Genomic DNA, 18,467 nt, shown 5'->3' on the forward strand with positions numbered 1-18,467 from the left:
CCTGAGTTTTAAGTTTTATTTCGGTAAAAGTACAGCTATTTTTTCATAGCATTGCATCATTTCTAAATAATGTGTAGATATTGTGACACAAAAAATCTGTAAAGTGGGCCAAATGAAGTGGAGTAAAAAGTACAATAATTCCAACTGAACTGACAAGGAGTAAAAAATATCAATTGGCATGAAATGGAGATTCCCAAGAAAAGTACAAGTGCTTCAACATTGCATTTAAGTAAAATATGTATAAGTGTACTAAGCTACGCATACCACTACTGTCATATATTATTGACTATTGAGTCCCAGAACTGGTCAGTAAACAAGCATGGAATACCAAGGGTATTCGGGCAGATGTAACAGGACCCTGGAGATCAAGAGGAACTGAGAGACACAGTTTTGTCACATTACAACATGCTTGCTCAAAAGTTATTTAGGGTTTGTCGTCACAAAGTGTGATTTTATCTTGCAACAAGTGCAGGACGGATAATATAATACAAGAAGGACGAGTACAGTTTCAGTGGATTTTGGTAGTTATTATTTATTCCATAAGGAGATGCATTCAGGCACAGAAAAACGAAACAAAGAAAACATCAATAAATTAACAAAAAGCACTGATCCAAACTACAGGAGAAAAGAATCAGACTGGACAAGGACGGAATAAATGCTTTTAATATTGTGGCAAAAATGATTTTTAAATATTACTGCAATCCCATTTTCTAGGTGTCTACCTTGAAGTTACTCAACACACAGTGAAATAATTTGTCACAGCAAATAGAAGCCGTGCTGCTGCGACGATTCCTGGAAGTTTCAGTTTTTCAAACACCGTCTGGTTAATTTCTCTGCGCCCGATGAATAGAATACCCTGCTTCAGGTCAACCATGGGTCCCCAAAGCGGTGTCCCTCCTCACAGGCCTCTCCACCTTTACGGTGCTGGGGTCACATTCCAGCATCTCTCTGATCCAATCATCGTCCAGCGCTCCCTCGATGAACTCCTCCAGACTGATGATGGCTACACACATAACAAGGACAGGCGGCGATTAGACACAAAGTGCAGAGGACAGACTCTATTAATGTCATCTGATTCTCTGCCCTCCAATATCTATGCCTGCAAGTGCTTGTATTATGCTCGTCGACTATTATGTCGTTAAAATTCAGCAATATATAACCGTATGTACAGCATTAATAGGCTTACCTTACTATTGATTGGGTTTCTTGGCTCATTACACATGCCGTGGTTTACATTTAGAAGTATGCAGCTGTCAGTATGTAATGACCTTAAAGATTTGTACTGTAAAAGGTTTAAATCACAGCAAAACCACACTTAGAGGTTTTCAGAATTCACAGGTCTTTAAGATGACCATAACTATTTAAAGGGCTCACTTGGATTTATTTTAAAATCATATTTTCGTTTCTATTTCTTTATTTGAATCATTGTGGTCCCTCATAAAGTCTTGAAAATCATACAGTGAATTGGAAAAAAAATCTCCTTGTTGGATGTTTTTGCAATATGGATCCCAAAAGTCCTACAAAAACAAAGTCATTGTGGGGTAAATCTATTGGGGGGCAATTAACGCTTTACAGTGGACGAGTGTGAAGTCCATTGTTTCAGGATGAAAGACCACTGCACCATGATTTAAAGCAGAAAGGGGGGAAATCATTTCCTCACCATTATTGTCTTTATCTAATCTCCCAAATATCCTGTTGGTACACTCTTCAGCCGTGAGTGGGTTGGGTTCAGTCAAAGCCGTGGCAACACCCATCTTATAAACAGCCTGTGAACAAAAAAGAAATACGAAAGATGAAAGATGCAGCATCTGTGGTGTTATCTCATGAGTGACCTTGAAATGTGCGACATGACTTTGGGACACACACACACACACACACACACACACGCACACACACCTGCATGATCTCCAGCATTTCCTCCTTTGTAATGGCTCCATCTCTGTCTTTGTCATAAAGCTTGAATGACCAGCGCAGTTTCTCCACCGCTGAACCTTCAACGAGCATACTGATGGCCATGACATACTCCCTGAAGTCCACCACCCCGTCCTAAAGACAAGCATCCTCATCAACAGCTTGGTTTATGGGAGTTAAAAATATATATACATTTATTTCATTGTTTTAAGATGCATTATTAATATAGAATAATTAGGAATGATGTATTACTCCTATGCTGTTAATGCTGAAGGAAAATTACAGATACATAGAGTCTGTAGAGCCATTCACTGTGCTTTCCTCACCCCATTAATGTCCAGTGTGCGGAATATCTGCTCTGCATACTCAGCCGACTCACTGCCCACCGTTCCAACGCAGAAATGCCTTTGAAACTCATGAAGAGTGATAAGCCCACTGGGACATTCGTTGATAAACTTTCTATGACAAAAAAGAAAGAAGAAGAAAGGGCCTTTTTCAATTGTAAAACATGCACACTCAAAAACATGGAGGCAGTTTGGATGGATGTTAAGTAGATGAAGAGTTGGATTTGTAGCAAGAGAAACATGTCCTTTGAAATAAAGAATTAAGAGAATTAAGGTCAACCCATCCCCACCCCGTGAAGATTATCTGTGATGGAGAAGCTTGTTTGCACCTTGGTACTTCAGTGCTAAGATAATTAAGCCAAATTATTATAAACCAATTTAATTCAGCATGGAGGAGTAAAGACAATATTCCTCAGGTTCCTTTCCCTGCTCACAAAGCAAAATAAATGGAGCAAAGTGGAAAAAAATAGGGGGGAGAGCATCAAAAAGCTCAAGAAGATGCTTTTTAAATTGTGTTGAAATTTTTTTTTGAAAATAACATCACAAAGAGACATTTAATGGTTCACCTCTTGAATGCAGTTTCCCCAAAAGTTTTCCACTCTCTCTCCTCTGCCATTAACTCACACTACTACCTGAATACACATAAGGCATGAAATTTCTCAAACCTTTCTGTATAAAGGTTGAAAAACAAATGGAAACCCTTACCTGAACCACTCATACAGCTCTGTGACATAGGACTCTCCTCTCCTACAAGGCAGGTTAGCAGCTTGGCCCATTCTGTGAAGGAGGACCAACGGCTCTGCACCCACCACTGACTTTATGTACACAGCAAATCCCAGCTTATGCCACGCTTTCTTAATTGCACCAACCACCTTATCACATACTACTCAAATCTCCTCAGAGCGAGGAACAATTAAGAAGGTCACAGCAGAAGGAAAATGCAATTACTTAACAAGAAAAGGCTTCTGCTTCTTAATCTCCCTCACCAAAGACAGAACCATAGTGTTTTAAGTGGCAAGAGTTTGATGAAAAGCTCTGAATTAATCGCGGCTGTTCGCAAAACATTTCTTCCAGTACATGGGATTTTGAAAAAGAGGCCCAAAGTTCCCGTTGAGGGTTTAGGAAAGTAATATTTATTAACAACATGACAACCTGGGAAGAAAGCCTAGGCATGTAGAAAGTAGCAGCAATAATGTAATAAACAAATACAGTAAGTGCTTCCTCTGTAGCCCACAAATCAAACAAGATTGAACTTATAGAATGGCAGAAAGTGATACAATGGAGGCAGTAATAAACTCCCAACCGCCTAACAATAAGCCCAAATGTTGAGGTCTTTCTTCCTGTGAAGGTCCTTCCCAAGTCTAATGATGCAAAAATATAAAAAAAAAATTACAATAAATGTTTCAAGAACTGCATGCAACCGAACTAGACACGGAGCAGGGCACGAAATCGAAACACTACGTTCCCTTGCTTACAACGTCTAGTTTTAATTTCAAGTGGAGACATGAAGCAAAATGTGTGACCTCTGCCAAGTTTATCACTCAGGCCACGACAGAATGCTTGAGGGTAAATTACAGTTACAACAGTGCAATGATTGAACAAGAACAAGAGGAGACAAAAAAAACCCCACAATGATAATACAAAACAGACCTTTTGCCTTTAAAAAAAGGACCAGCCTGTGTCTATGGCACAACTCCATAGCTCTGGTTGTTTGGTTAGGTATCGAGTGCTGAAGCCAACGCGTGCAGCTCCCGTTTCATCTGTGAACACGATTCCACTTCATTCATGAGTACGCGGCGTTGCATCAAGTGAATCCCATCATACATTTTGAGCCCTCCTTTTAGTCCGCCACGGCGCCAGGTGGGAGGTGATCTCCAGCAGCAACAGGTTTTATTGTGTGGCCGAGCAGAAATGTCCCAAGGCACTTCGAACCTCGTGAGTTTGGCTGCTCCGTCCGCCAGCTCCTCGTAATTCAAGCATCAGAGAGAACAGTCAGTATTGTTCATCGTCCACAGCCACCACTTCTGTCCTCCAAACCAGAGTTCTTATTGGAAATTCCTCAACAGTCCACAAAGGATGAATATAAAGTGTGTTACCAATATGAACAATGGTATGGCATACAAGGTACACAGTTCCATATAATGTTCATGTGGACAGTTACACGACTGCTATGTTCGGACTGATTGGTTCAGGTAGTAATGACAAAGGGTTAACGCATACACAGTTTAAACACTTCTGACCAAAAAATGCTATTAAGTATCTTGGACAAAAATAAAACCGTTACAATGTACTGACTCCGACTTTCACTTTACTCAAGCAGGGTTCACTCTGGTAAAACAAATGTGATCTGATAGATGTAACAAACAACACTCAATAAGCCCAGAAACCAATGTCACCAAAGATATCATTCAACTGAATCTCAATTGATCTTATTTTCTTGACTTTATAGTTTGTAGACTAGAAAATATTGAGTAATAACTTGAAATAGAAGATGTTAATCCAAGTGCCTACATTTTTCAAATGTCACTGACAATAATTTGACATATTTCCGTAAATTGATATTTTACTTTATGATTAGCACATGAGGCCAACTCGCTGCCACATGATCACCAACATATGGGCCATAACGTAATGGCTGTCAATGTTGAAAAATCTAAGATGTACAATTGAAAGCAGGGAGCGAAAGAGAACTTTAGATGAGCTCCATCAGTCGTCAGTATCTCTGGAGGTTTGGGGTTTTTTTTCGAGGTCATGCATGATATGAGAGTGATCGTTACATGGAGAGACAAGTTTACAAATCATGGAATGAAAGCTCTGCAGAGCATAATCCCAGAAATGTATGCATGTGCATGACAACACCGTGTGCCTCTGACTAGCACATTAAACATAACCATGTCTTTTGAAAGACAGTCAGTGCATAATCTCCTAAAACTATGGTTTACCTGCAAGAGTGTCAAGCAGACAGTAAGTGTCAGAACAGACGTACAGGTGAACAGGTACAGACTCGTTACACCACACACCAACGTACATTAAAGAAGGTAAGACATAAACTGGAGGACAAAACACTGCTACACTTATAAAGAATTATTTTATGATTATATAGGGCGGCTTTGCATCCATCGCTCCCTGAGTTATGACTTCTCCTATTAGACTCAACCTGAAATGGGTTTTGCTTTTCAGCCTCCGCCACAAAACACCCATTTCAGCACCTCTAAAGTGCCGTCTCACTTTGCATTGAAGTAGAATTGTAGCGCTCCTATTAAACCTATAGGAGGTAATAAATGGCCCGCCACCAACTGCTGCTGCTGCTCTATAACAAATTCTTTCCGAGCTAGGGCATGTAGAATCCAGGGCAGTCTATAAGTATACATACTAACATTTTGAAATATTCATCCTATGCAAACTATCCCGTTAAGACAGAGTTGGCCTGAAGACATGGTGTTAGTAATAAAACCAAATGTACATATATATATATGTTTATATATAAATACAGAATTGTTCAAGTCAGTGTACAAAAGGGGGAGGTTAATGGACCGCTTTCATGGAAAATGTTCAGATACTGACAAGAGGAGAAAAATCTCTGAGAAGCACATCATTTGGTGACTCTCAAAGTTAGAGGTTGTGGAAGTGTGGTCTTCTGTGGTACACTGCCTACCACGGTTTGGATCCTGAGGGGGGGAGGGGTCACAGAGATGGGCCACGTCATCAAGGTGTCTTCCTTGAATTTTAATTAAACCAACAGTACCAAATTACAACCTTTTAAAAAACACGAAGTCGATTCAGTGCATTTCTTTTTTTTGCTAAGTCATTTCCAACCTTTGATCAAATATTGGTGGAGGAGAGGAGTACAAGCAGGACTCCCCAGGCCTTTAAGATGTACGCCATTTGAGTTCATGGGTTCTCTATCCTTGTGATGCCTCTTCAGTCAAACAGAGGCTGACAGTAGGTGTGAGGAAAGCGATGAGGAACAGCGTTTCAGGGCAGGCAGATTTGCTGTAAGGCTTTAGAGGCAAATCCTCCTTCTGAAGAGGGGAAACACGTTTCCCTTGTTGTCGTCGATCCTGCTCATGTCAGAGCAGCCACCCGAGGACTACACAGCTTATGTGGAAAAAATGTAGCTAATAAATAAAAGTCTTTAAAAGCCGAATGCGGCGTCTTGGAGTAAGCAGTTCTCCCCATCAAAAAAACTGATGGCCAAAGTGTTTTTCAGTGTGCTGCAGCGTCACACTGTCAGAGCAGATTCTATAAAGACCAGTGCATCTCTTCAAAGTCCACGGCCTCGCCCAAGCCAGTGTCCGTCTCCAGCAGGCTCATAATCACTGCCATGGCAGCTTCATCGTTGCCAAGGCTGCTAAGGCCTGGTCCAACAACAGTGTCCAAATCCAGCTGGGAATGGTCCCCTGAGGAGAGAATAGGTGGCAGAGGGACAAAAGACAAGGTGAAGGAGGCGTAAGTGGAGATAATCAAACATCATCCGTTACACAGTTTATACATAAGCTATCAAAACAGGATGAGAGAGAGTACCCAGGAGTGTTTCTCCGCCTGAGAATGCAGCTCCCTGAGGCTCATCCTCTGAGCTGGACTTTCCTGCTATCTCCATATCTGTAACCTCTCCATTTGGCACCTAGAGACCAAAAGAGGAGAAAATGATAACGTCCTGAGGGGATGAAGAGGAAAGAATCAAATCTATACTGGTAAATTATGACCTCATGGAGAAACTTCCCCATGGCTTCCAAGTATACTTAACCTAACTTTTCAGTCAGTCCACCTCTGAAAATGATTTTGCAGAGATGTATGAAAAAAAAAGGGGGAGGACACACACTGAGCCTTCAGAAATGCCAGTTTGAGTGGTAGTGTATTTTTGTTGTTGTGAAGCACACACTGTATTTACATACTAAAAAATATTAGTGAAGGGTTAAAAATAATTGTGTCCAGATACGTTTTGAATTTGTATTATTTCTCTAATATGCACGTTTTGTTCAGCAATCTTGGACATTATTAAAATATTTTGGTTACGCAACACTGGTTCCTTTCTATATATTTCTTAAGACTTTCTGAATTATGCACTTGATATTCAGTGTTAGCAATATTTTTTTACTGGGACTGTAGATTTGAATTCCCAATGTACACACATGCTAGCATTTATTATAGTATTAAAATAAAGCACAATGGCTTAATACAATACATTAAAATATTTTGGACTGGGACCGTCTGCAGAGTTTCGTTCAGTTTTTTTAAATGGGAACGCCTCTGAGTTGGGGACTTTGCCGCCTCTTGAATGACTGAGACGTATGCAGCCATAACAATATGCATGTGCAGAAACTTACATTGTTGCTGAGTTGATTGAGAGTTTGTGGAGACTTATCCTGTGGTAAACTGAACGGGCTGACGTTTCCACTGGAAGGTGATGAGTTCATCCTAAAGCAGAACAGACTCAGATTAATGGCTACAACAACAGTGGCAGTACAAAGGTGTCAGTTGTATAATTCTGTTACAGAAACTAGGACGTGCTCTGTTGTGAGGCCACACCTGTTGAAATCCAGCAGCTCGTTGGCAATCTGAGTCCCTATGCTTCCAGCAAAAATCATACTTCCAGGTTTGGTGGAGATGCCTGGTATAATTGGAAGGGACCTCTTGCCAACTTTTAACAGTAACAAAAAGTTAGATCTGTCTTTTCGAGAATTATGGTACATCAAAGATGTCAACAAGATCATTTCTCCACTTTCAACTGACCTTCAGAAGTCTTGGAATTGCTCGACTGTTCGGACTTGTTTCCCGACCGACTGGCTTGACTGATCACGCATTGTCATTGGATGAGAAAAAAAAAAAATGATGAAGCACTGATAAATATATTCTATCTTCAGGTTTTCGGGTGAGACTGAATGCATATACTCACGATATGACTGTGTTTGTTGACACTATGTATTCTACTTCTTTGGTCCAGGGATTTACAAAACTAAACCACTGACTTTGCAGAGTGACGAAAGAGCCAGATTTTGTTTTGAACTTATAAAAGTTTGTCTCAATTTTCTCTTTACTCCGCAGCACTGTGGAGGAAAAAACAACGAGAGGACAAATCAAAGGACTAAACGTGGGAAAAGAGATCATCTGTATCACTTAAAGCAGAAAACACAGCAAGCACAGGACCAGCAGACACAAAATACAGCAAAGCCATCAGGATTTCACAACAGTGACCTACTTCAGTGAACATACTGTATCAAGAGAAACATATGTAATATGATTTACCTGTAATTCAACACTAGTGCTATACTGTAAATTAAGATCTGATCTGAACTGGCTTGCATAATTTCCATGGGGGTTATGTTTTCGCCCCTGTTTGTTTCTTTGTTTGCATCTTCAGCAGGATTGTGCTAAAACTACTAAGCAGATTTCCACGAAACTTGGTGGAAGGATGAGACATGGGTCAAGAGAGAACAAGTTACATTTTGGCTCGGCTCCAGACAAATTTATATTTTTTACCCTTCTTTTGGGGACATTTTAACCAACTACCCAGGGAATCATTGATGGACCTTGATGAAAATAAAACAATGGGTAGATTCAGGGGAGTGATATCTATGTGTCTCGGCAATTTGGTGCAGCTTGATTAATTTTAAGGGGATCATTGGGCCTTGGCGGAGGAATGCTGGCAATGGAAAATTCAGACAAATGCTCCATAACAATAATAATATGAGGATTCTGAAAAAAATGTTTTTTTACCTTTTCGATGTCTTTCAGCTAAATGTGGTAAGTCGTCTTGGTGGAAGTACTCGTAGCACGATGTCCCAAGCAGTTCTTGGGGAAGATAACCAAGAATGGTCGTAGCTCTGCAGAAGAAAAGTTAAGTGTTATGTTAGTTTGAAATATATACATGTACTATATTATTGAGAGTAATATGCACATTAGTATGCACTCCATTTGTATTTGAACTCTTTCAAAGGTCTTTTTCTGTTGAGTTAAGAGATATAAGTGCCAATGATAAGACAATATTTCATCAAAGCCATGCACCATAAAACAAACACCCCAAAAAATCCAATTCTACCTTTGATCGACAAATGTGAATTTTCCATCCACGGCGTGGCGAGTGGTGAACTCTGTGGGTTTAACTCTGACTTCTCCGTTAACCTGGGGAGATGAGTGAGAGTGGACCCGTCCCACCGCCACCAGGCAGCTGAAGTGGGAACCATCCTGCTTGTCCGCCTCGCCCTCCCCCTCTGCTCCCAACTGACTGGTCGGCCAGCTGCGCATGTAGCCTGAACAGTGAACTGTGCAGTACTTCTGCGACTCTGTAGGCACACGCACGCAGACAAATGACATAACACACTCACAAGATGATCTGTTACCCAACTAAACCGAATAAGAAATCCTGACTGCTGCATAATTTCCATACCTTTCTTTTTGGAGGAGGTGGCCTGGAATTCCGTCTCCTCCACTTTCACAGAAATTTTGTTGTACTTCATGCGGCAGAAGAAAGAGCGCCGCGCGCCTGAACACAATCGTGCTCCACCGACTGGGAGGTCAGCCTGGACCTGCAGACCGGCTGGGGACATGAGAGGACTTTTAATGTGCTCTCTCAAGCATACTTGTCGTACATGGGTCATCTTTTGGGACTAAATAGTCTCACATTAATTCCCTGGTGACCTATACTATTACTTGCCAAACCCTAACCTAACCACTGACAATTGGGGACCACTTATCCCCAATTGGACAAACTGTCCCCAATTAACAGTTTTTTAAACCTGAAAAATGTCCCTAATGCAGCTTATGACAAACACCACATACTTCTATCTCTTTAAAGACAGTCATTGACATAACCCTAAAACCAAGTCTAAACCTTAGAGCAGCCCTTTGAAAGTGTGTTGGAACATAAGGAAATGTCCTCACTCCATAAGTTCTAATTGTCAAACTGGTCCACACACAAACACACACAAACAGCTTTACTTTTAGCATCTATTAGACGTTCACGAGGGTATAATTCAGAAGCCGACAGCTGCTCCTTCACTTTTCCCATGTCCTTAGGATGTATGTAATCAAACAGGCTCTGTCCAATCAGCTCCGCCTGGAAGAAGAAAAATTGACAACTCGTCAAACTGGCATGAACATGGTTCCCATGTTGATAAAAAAAGAAATGTCAAAAACCATTCTGCAACTAAAGCCATTCCTGCTGACAAATAACAAATTCAACAATATACACTGACTGTGAACTGTTGACCCCGGAGCACACCAGATACTGTTTAGAGTAGAGACACAAATTTTAGGGGCAATGAGGCAAATTTGGCAATTTAAAAAAACTCAAAACATTAAAAATAGATCAATCAGGTTTTTTTAAGTCTACCATCAGAAGAACGAGCATATCATTGTCATTATGAGCCACAAACTAAGGGAACTGATTATATAAATACATGGCTAACAAGCAAAGATTTAAATGGCTGTAATTGTGTACATTAGTGCCAAGACAACGCAACGCATCTGGTGTGTCCGGGGTTTTCTCTGCAGATACAGTAACAAATGTAAAAGTGTTACCCGACTATAATTTAATATCTTCGTGACGGACTCTGAGACAAAAACTATTTTTCCACGATCACATCCCACTACAAACAGGAACCCATCTGCCGCCTGCACAACAAAGAAACATGGAGGAGAATAGGGGGAGCCAATGAGATCACATGCTGAAAACAAAACGAGGCAACTCATAACATGTTTTATTTTTCATGAATATTAGTGCATAGTGCAACATAACAGTCAACTATAAGCAAAAAAGCCAGAACAGTGACTAAAATTGAAATTCAATGCAAGTAATAAATTATACATAATAACTGCAGAAAAAAACAAAAGCCAAAAAAGTTTATTTAAAATAAATTTGGAGGTTTTTTATATGTTTCGTACATTTCTGGTGAACCAAACTCACAGTAAAGCAGAGGCGTTGCCAACTGCATAGGCATGTAACCAATGCAGGGGTTAGGCTTGTAACCTATGCAGTTGGAACCGGTTCAAATATGGATACTTAATTTATTTTACTCTCAAAATTTGGGCATGAATTTCAGCTGCCATGATTATTGTTAAGTTTACCTTGAGAATAAGATGTTTGAGATCCTCATTAGGAAGGAATGACGGCTTATAACTAGCTTCAGAAAAGGAGCTTGCTGAACCTGAAAAAAAAAAAGAACAGACAGGCCCAATGTCAGATGAATACATTACAGTTAGTAAATGGAGCTAAAGGATAATTCGTCCTTATTAAAACCTGCATCTTAATATCTGTTTTAAGCTATCAATCCTATCAATAACATATTACTCACTAAATTTAATGTTGAAAGCAAGAACATCATCAGCAAAAATCATGAAAACCAAAAGGTCATGTGTGCTCACTTTCAGTTTTACACCAAATAGATCCTGTCAGAGCATCTGGCTGCTAATTTCTTGGCAGACAGCTTTTGTTTAAGTATTGTTTTTACAAATCTCAGCCACTTCATAATGTGTTATTGTACTGGAGAGTAAAATGTTTCATATCCCATTAAGATGATGGCGAAAAATGCAAAAATAAAACCCAAGTTATTTCTTCATTAACTGAACGCAGCTGGCCATCAAGTGACTCTGTACCTTTGAGAGATTTGAGGTGCTGCACTGCCATTCTGAGCACAGTGAGTTTGTCCAGCTTACGAGACATGGGGTTACAAGTGGGGATCATGGCTGATAGTTTGTCAATGAGGTTGTTCATTTTGTCCCGTCTCCTCTTCTCAATTTGGCTGTGTGGTTCCCTGCAGACACGTGAATAAACAAACCATTTTAGAGGATTCAAAAGTGTCCATCTGTGAAATTAAGCATATTCTAAATTTTGAAACTTCAACAAGGCTGAAGATAATGTCATAAGAACATGGAAATGTTTTTACCTGATGCATTTCATCTTAACATGTTGGTCATCTCCGTCTGACCTGTAAAATGGAAAACACACATTCAAAATGTTTACATGCCGAGCAACAATATGCAAATGTGTAATCGCACAAAAAACAGGAAAGCGCATCAAATCTTTAACCACCAAGCACACTAGGCTGCAACTAACAATCATTTTCAATATTGATTTAACACCTTTGCAGTGAAAAAAAACAAAAGACATTAAGTTTACTATGACACGACAAAGAAAATCATATTTTTTTGCATTTTTCACTTGTTTTGCCTTTTTGAAAATCATTTAACAAAATAGTTTTGCTGTACTTTTACTTTACTTATATTTTTTTCCTGTCAACCATCTAATTAATTAATCAACTAAATGTTCCAGCTCTAAATGTACCCGTCTTGGTCGTCTTCCATATCTGCATCAGGGATGGAAGCAGATTTTGAATCCCTGAGAAGAAGAATGACATGTCAATAACAATTAGCATCAATTTGGGTCAGTGGATTTTTCTTAAGGCCAAATTAAAAATACATAAATATATATGTCACACTCTGACTCACTGGTTGTCCATGCTGCCCTTGCGCTTCCGGGGCAGCTCTATGCTCAGGGACATGCCGGCAGCTGAGGAAGAGGTCATGAGGCTGGACAGAGAGACAGAACTGCTTTGGTTTTCCTCAACCAGCACATCCTCTGAAAACACACAAAACACAATGAACCGCAACTGGTCACAAGCCTTTCAGAATGTTGCCTCACTCTACTGCATTTCAGGTTTTAGGTCTGTCCGATTTCATTTTCTCACATGTAAGTGATAAAGGTCATATTGTGGGTTTCCCAGAACACACAGTGGTCTTAATAGGAGCTCATAAGCAGCCATGATGAGATATGTAACTCATAGACTGTATCGGCCATGCCACTCCTTAAAAATAGATCCATATGTGAGTCCACATGGTAGAGTGATCAAGAAGCCTTGTTTTGTCCAAAACAAAAAGTCCAAAATCAAAAAGTATATAGTTTACTGTGAGACTGAACGTATGAGAAGCAGGACCCTCACAGATTGCTTGATAAACAGACCTAAACAGTTTAACAATTATCATCCATTACCACTGTGCCCGTGCACAGGATCGGGATATTTGACAATGTTTTAATGCACTTGTGTTCAATGATGCCCTTTAATATTCCATAAAGCGGTCGGCTTAAAGGTTAGAAGAGCTGGCTTGTGACTAAAATATCAAAAGCTAAAATCTGCAGGGCATGAAGGATATTCTTGGATGTGGCAAGTAAATCCTCGAGTGATCCTCCCCTCTTTCAAATCACTGTCTACTCTTCCGCACCCCCTGGAGTAAATCCCAGTAAATCCCCAGAACCATACTCATCTCACAACCACACTCACAACTGGTTGTTCTGGTGTAACTGCTTCGACTTGTGGGAACCTTGGCTTCTATCAATATATTGACTGAAAAGTTTCTCTGAAGCCAGCATTGGGCTGGAGTGATGGGCGATGCTATCGCCAATGGCTGTCTCTACTATAACATAGAGAAATATGTTTATTACAAGCCATGTCCTCATCAAGCTTTTTTTGACCCTGATCCGAGTCTTTTGATATTTGATACCGAGTGCCATCCCATACCTTATTTACTTTTTTAAAGGTTGATTAAACAGCCTATGTATGCAACACACTGAAATACCACAGCTGTAGAGTAGTTAATCCTACTCACGTTGTTTTTACGAGCTTTTTGTTCCGAAAACTTGAAGGTCATAGTTCAGAAATATAAAATCCACAAGGTTTATTTACTGATATGCCAAGCATGAAAGTTCATTTTGAATCAGCGATGACAGCATCATTATTTATTGGGATTTTGGGTCTATTACTTTTCCGCAAATGTTAATTCCACATTCAATTAAAGTTGTAACCAAACATTTATTATAATATTAGTGATTCTATTGACTTCAACAATTGAATGAATCAATTAGTCAACAAAATAGTGAATAAAGCTCCTCATTATTTCCCTAAGCCCAAGGTGATGTATTCAATGCTTATTTTGTCTGACCAACAGTCTACAATCCAGAATTATTTACATTTCTGCGATATTTCACAGAGGTATCGGTGCTGACATATGGCTCCATATTTATTTCATATTATAATTTTCTGCAATGAAAAGCAAAAAAAATTGGGAGATGTGTGAAGCAGCTGGATAAGCATAGTGGCTTACACCCCGGACTTTGGTACAGAAGGTTGGGGTTCGATTTCAGGTCATCCTAGTGTGGGCCCTTAGGCAAGGGCCTTAATGCTACAGTAACTGCCTTGATGACTGTCAGTCACAAAATGAATGTAATGTGTTCACAGGGTGTATACTGACTGTACGAGAGCTTTTCAAATCACCTCCATATGTTCCTTTGCTGGAACAAACTAACAAGATGGGAACATTTAATTCAAAACACACATCAAATTTTCACATTGAGAAGGTGGAACTGGCCAATATTGGAGAATTCTTGCTTCAGTACAAACACATCTCTTTAACTCAACAGCCTATCGTCTGTGCTGACGACATGTGTAGTTACCATGACGATGATGTTCTCTGAAGTATGTGCAGGAGAGGAACTCCAGAGAATGGTACGATAGGCGGCAAACGTGGCTGATATCCATGACACCTAATTTTAACTATGCTCCACAGACCTTGTGACCCAAATAGCCATTAAAAAGATCAGTAACAACCTGATATTTTAATCCCACTCCCCCTGTAAAAATCTGTTGGGATTAAAGGGTTAAAGAGAAGGCAACTCAATTACTGGACATCACGCCAAACACACACATCCCTCCGCCAACTCCCACAATGCCTCTGTCCAGCTCACGCGTTCATTAATTTGCTCATTCACTCGATCCTTCAGTGAGCAGCTGCTGCACTTGAACAACCCCACAGGCTGTAGTTCACACTCACATTGTCACGGAGTAATAGCATTGCAAAAGATGAGTGGTGGCTCATTAAGTTCAAGTCGAGTTTCTCAGTTATATTTCAAATGATTTTTCAACAACAGTCACTGAAATTTAACTGCAGGAGTGTTTATATGCATGTAACAAACTCATGTGCAAAAACAGAAATTATGACACGGATGAGCATGGCTAGAAAAAAAAAGGTTGGTCGCTAAAGTAATGGTCATTTGACAATTTTGATTGATAAATTATTGACCATACAAAATGATTCATACGATTATCAAATCGCTTCTGATTCATTAATATACTACTATGAAAACAACTCATACAGGTTTTTGTCACAGATAAAAATTTGATTGCCTTTAATAAGCTTGCTTAAAAAACAACAACAACAACTGGTGTAAATTAATTTCCATTATACCCAGATTGAGTCCGGTCTGTTAAACAGTTCTCAGAAGCTAATAGGTTTGCAGGTCAGATGTTTAATAGAGCCCGGCAGATAGATTGTAAGGAACTGTATTTTTAGTCACAGCAATTTAACAGTGTAAGTGGAGCATTTACCTGTGACAGAAAGATTTAGAACACCGAGAAAAAACATCCTGTCAGGAAACTCTCAGAAATCCCCACATAAGATAAGATAACATATGCCTTTATTCGTCCCACAATGGGGAAATTTGGACATTACAACAGCAACGTGGATAGAAGAATATAGGAAGAAATTTAAAAAATGCAATAGAAATTAATTAAGCAATGCTTAATACTACAAATTTGAAACAGAAATATTATGAAAACTACATTGAAAGCATGTAATTTATTAAACAGTGTTATTTGACACATCTACAATCAGTTCAAGCGGTCAGTTCTTGAACTTGATTTAAAAAAAAGGGGAGTAAGGGCTCTTCAATTGATGACCAGCTTTGTCAGTCATTTGCAAAAAAAATAAAAACATATGGTTTGTTGCAGGTCCAAGGGAGTTCATTTTTGTAAAATACAATGAATCATTCTATGGATTCACCACTACCACCTCCTACACCTACATCCAGCATATTTGAGGGAAATTGAGCAATAAGTAAAAATTAACAAGGATGTTGTTTGACCTACATTTACGCAGCAACACTGACACTTTGCAAGTGACAAAAAAAACAAACATTGTGTTCACATTACAAAATACACGTGTATGCGTTCATGTGTTTTACAAAACAATCAAACATTGACACATTTCATTATTAACCTTTAAAAAAAGGTTGACACACGTTTCAAACTTAAGGACAGTTGAGTTTGTTTCCTCAATGACTATGGAATAAATCGTCCTCGATTGTTGTGTTGATCGAATGTGCACAGTTTACTTTTGTGGACGCACAAGTTGCATGAGCCTTATTAAAATAAAAAGATGAAATCACTAAATGCACCTTGTTGTCGTCAAATAACACATCGTGTTGACAACTCGTGTCTGTGTCGCCGGACGAGGTGAAGTCGGTGTAAAGAGGATTTTGTTTCAGTTTGATGTAGAAGTGACTGTTGGGTATATTTGTGATATGCACGGCGGGGAAATGAAAACGACACAGTTCATGTACAGTATCGCCTGCTTCGTCCGTCCTAGCTAGCTACGGTTAGCTAGCCTTAGCTAGCTACGGCGAGCTAACCGTAGCTAGCTAAGGCTAGCTAACCGTAGCTAGCGAACCGACTCAGCTTCTGTCCACTGGAGGCCTTTAAACGGCAGCGAACATTAACGGTCGAGTCACACGCCGCGACACCGGCTCTTCGAAAAAAGACAAATCACCGACTATCAAAAGTTGCCAAAACCAACCACGGTGAGAAAATTGCCATGGCGTGAACAGCAACCTCTGACGAGGGTCGGCCGACGTGTGACAGTTGCCCGAGGGAACAGGCCGTGCTGCCGTTGCTAAGCTAACAGTTACGCGGGGTTTAGTCGCTTTAGGCAAAATTAGACGCTAAAACGCCACACAAACAATTCACCCGCAACGACGCGACGCCCTACGGACAGACACACTCCGACACACTGCGACGGAGAGATGACAAACTAAAGTCGCGCGGTGTTACATAAACACGTAGGTGGCGACTTTGCTCCACTGATCTACTGACCTAGTTTTTTTGTTGTTTTTTTTTTTGCGTAAGCGCAAAGTTGCGTTCAACCGGTGCAAAAAGAGCCGCGGAGGAAAAGAGAGAAAGCTACACTTCTCTTGTTTTATAATAAATCCGGGCATCGTGTTTCCTCCGTAGGCACATTGTTAAAGGTGTTCATGAGCTCGTGGGGGTGTTTCAGTTTTACCTGCCGGTGGTTCGCCGCGTCCCGATCTGTCACCGCCACCAGCCGATGCATTCCTGGCCGACATGGCCGGAGCCGGAGCCGGTGCGCTGGGGCCCGGGACTCCGATGCATGGATGAGGCGGTCGACTGCTCCACTCCGAGGTGTCGCTGTGTGGACAGGGCGAGTTGATGGAGAGCCGGGATGCAAGCGACAGAAATGCCGTAGCTTGTTTTTTTTTTTTCACCCCCAGATGAAGGAAAACGGAGGGAAAGGAAACGGGGGCGCAGAGGCGAGCACAACGGGAGCCGCGGACGGTGACAATGGGACAGTGTGGAGAGAACTGTGCCCGGGGGACGAGGAAGGCAGAGTCTCCTCCTGCCGGTTCACCGGAGTCACCGCTGCAGCCCCGCCGCTACTGATCTCCCTTCACGGATTTTTGCAAACAACACGAAAAACAACACATACTTCTTCTTCTGTGGTTTCCTACTGCAGTCGGCAGCCACGACGTTGCATTACCGCCACCATCAGTTTGTATTAACCCTCATTGCCCATTCCTTAGAAAACTAAACAACTGTTTTATCCTTTGTCCACTTTGGCCAGATGGTCACAAAGACCTCTTGGATGTTTCCCAATAATATGAAGAGTACTGTTAGATATTTTATCTATGTTAGATGTTTTATTTGTAATCAGTTTTTTTGGGTTGCCTGGGCTTTTATTGTGAAGGACAGAACGGAAAAAGGGAGCGGGTGCGCTGTAGTGTTTTTGACTAACAAAGTTGTGGTTGTTCCGTGTTCCTTGGTTCACGCGTGTTCATACACAGAGGTCTCTGCGTAGTTGTTTTGCGTTGATGATACAGTACAGGCGCAACAATGACAACACGGACACCGCAGAATAAACACGCGTGAACCAAGACGGAAGAACCACAACTTTATTAATCACCGTCAAAACCACTACAGCGCCCCGTTCTGCCCTTCGCAATAAAAGCCGAATTTAAAATGACTACTTTGTTGCGGCAAACCAAAAACATATTCCAAATAACTGAATTTTACTGAACTTCTATGCAGACCACATGAAGAATATGTGATTGTTGTCACAGATTATGGAAAACTAATTAATTTCACAGATTAA

At 40.5% G+C, this 18,467-nt stretch overlaps 2 protein-coding genes across 3 annotated transcripts; both read right to left on the reverse strand.

Annotated features, from left to right (window-relative positions):
* Positions 1-434: 434 nt before the first annotated feature.
* On the reverse strand, positions 435-3,221 carry si:ch211-245j22.3 (uncharacterized protein LOC563798 homolog). The gene is made up of 5 exons (XM_035642318.2): positions 2,961-3,221; positions 2,238-2,370; positions 1,897-2,046; positions 1,661-1,766; positions 435-1,003 (listed from the first exon to the last, which is right to left on the reverse strand). Exons 1-5 carry the CDS (start codon positions 3,029-3,031, stop codon positions 867-869), a joined length of 597 nt encoding a protein of 198 aa, XP_035498211.1. The 5' UTR covers positions 3,032-3,221; the 3' UTR covers positions 435-866.
* Positions 3,222-3,365: 144 nt separating this feature from the next.
* arntl2 (aryl hydrocarbon receptor nuclear translocator-like 2) lies at positions 3,366-17,836 on the reverse strand. 2 transcript variants are annotated; one of them, XM_035642316.2, is made up of 17 exons: positions 17,361-17,836; positions 12,702-12,831; positions 12,538-12,591; positions 12,140-12,181; positions 11,850-12,007; positions 11,322-11,401; positions 10,776-10,868; positions 10,194-10,311; positions 9,643-9,792; positions 9,295-9,538; positions 8,973-9,079; positions 8,152-8,302; positions 7,989-8,047; positions 7,785-7,896; positions 7,583-7,673; positions 6,780-6,879; positions 3,366-6,655 (listed from the first exon to the last, which is right to left on the reverse strand). In XM_035642316.2, the coding sequence occupies exons 1-17, from the start codon at positions 17,422-17,424 to the stop codon at positions 6,498-6,500; spliced, it is 1,911 nt and encodes a 636-aa protein (XP_035498209.1). In that variant the 5' UTR covers positions 17,425-17,836; the 3' UTR covers positions 3,366-6,497. The 2 variants fall into 2 exon arrangements, with proteins under 2 accessions (XP_035498209.1, XP_035498210.1); XM_035642317.2 differs by lacking the exon at positions 10,776-10,868.
* Between the last annotated feature and the right edge of the window lie 631 nt (positions 17,837-18,467).

This window comes from Scophthalmus maximus, chromosome 7, assembly GCF_022379125.1.
Source record: "Scophthalmus maximus strain ysfricsl-2021 chromosome 7, ASM2237912v1, whole genome shotgun sequence".
In the NCBI taxonomy this organism is placed as follows: Eukaryota; Metazoa; Chordata; class Actinopteri; order Pleuronectiformes; family Scophthalmidae; genus Scophthalmus; species Scophthalmus maximus.

Coding starts and splice junctions, on each gene's coding strand:
- arntl2 (XM_035642316.2), bottom strand. CDS start 17,424: ATGTCGGCCAGGAATGCATCGGCTGGTGGCGGTGACAGATCGGGACGC. Junction 7,897..7,988: donor CAATTCCAAGACTTCTGAAG/GTCAGTTGAAAG, acceptor TACTGTTAAAAG/TTGGCAAGAGGTCCCTTCCA. Junction 7,674..7,784: donor GAGCTGCTGGATTTCAACAG/GTGTGGCCTCAC, acceptor GTTCTGCTTTAG/GATGAACTCATCACCTTCCA.
- si:ch211-245j22.3 (XM_035642318.2), bottom strand. CDS start 3,031: ATGGGCCAAGCTGCTAACCTGCCTTGTAGGAGAGGAGAGTCCTATGTC. Junction 2,371..2,960: donor GAGCTGTATGAGTGGTTCAG/GTAAGGGTTTCC, acceptor TTTTTGTCATAG/AAAGTTTATCAACGAATGTC. Junction 1,767..1,896: donor AAATGCTGGAGATCATGCAG/GTGTGTGTGCGT, acceptor TTTTGTTCACAG/GCTGTTTATAAGATGGGTGT.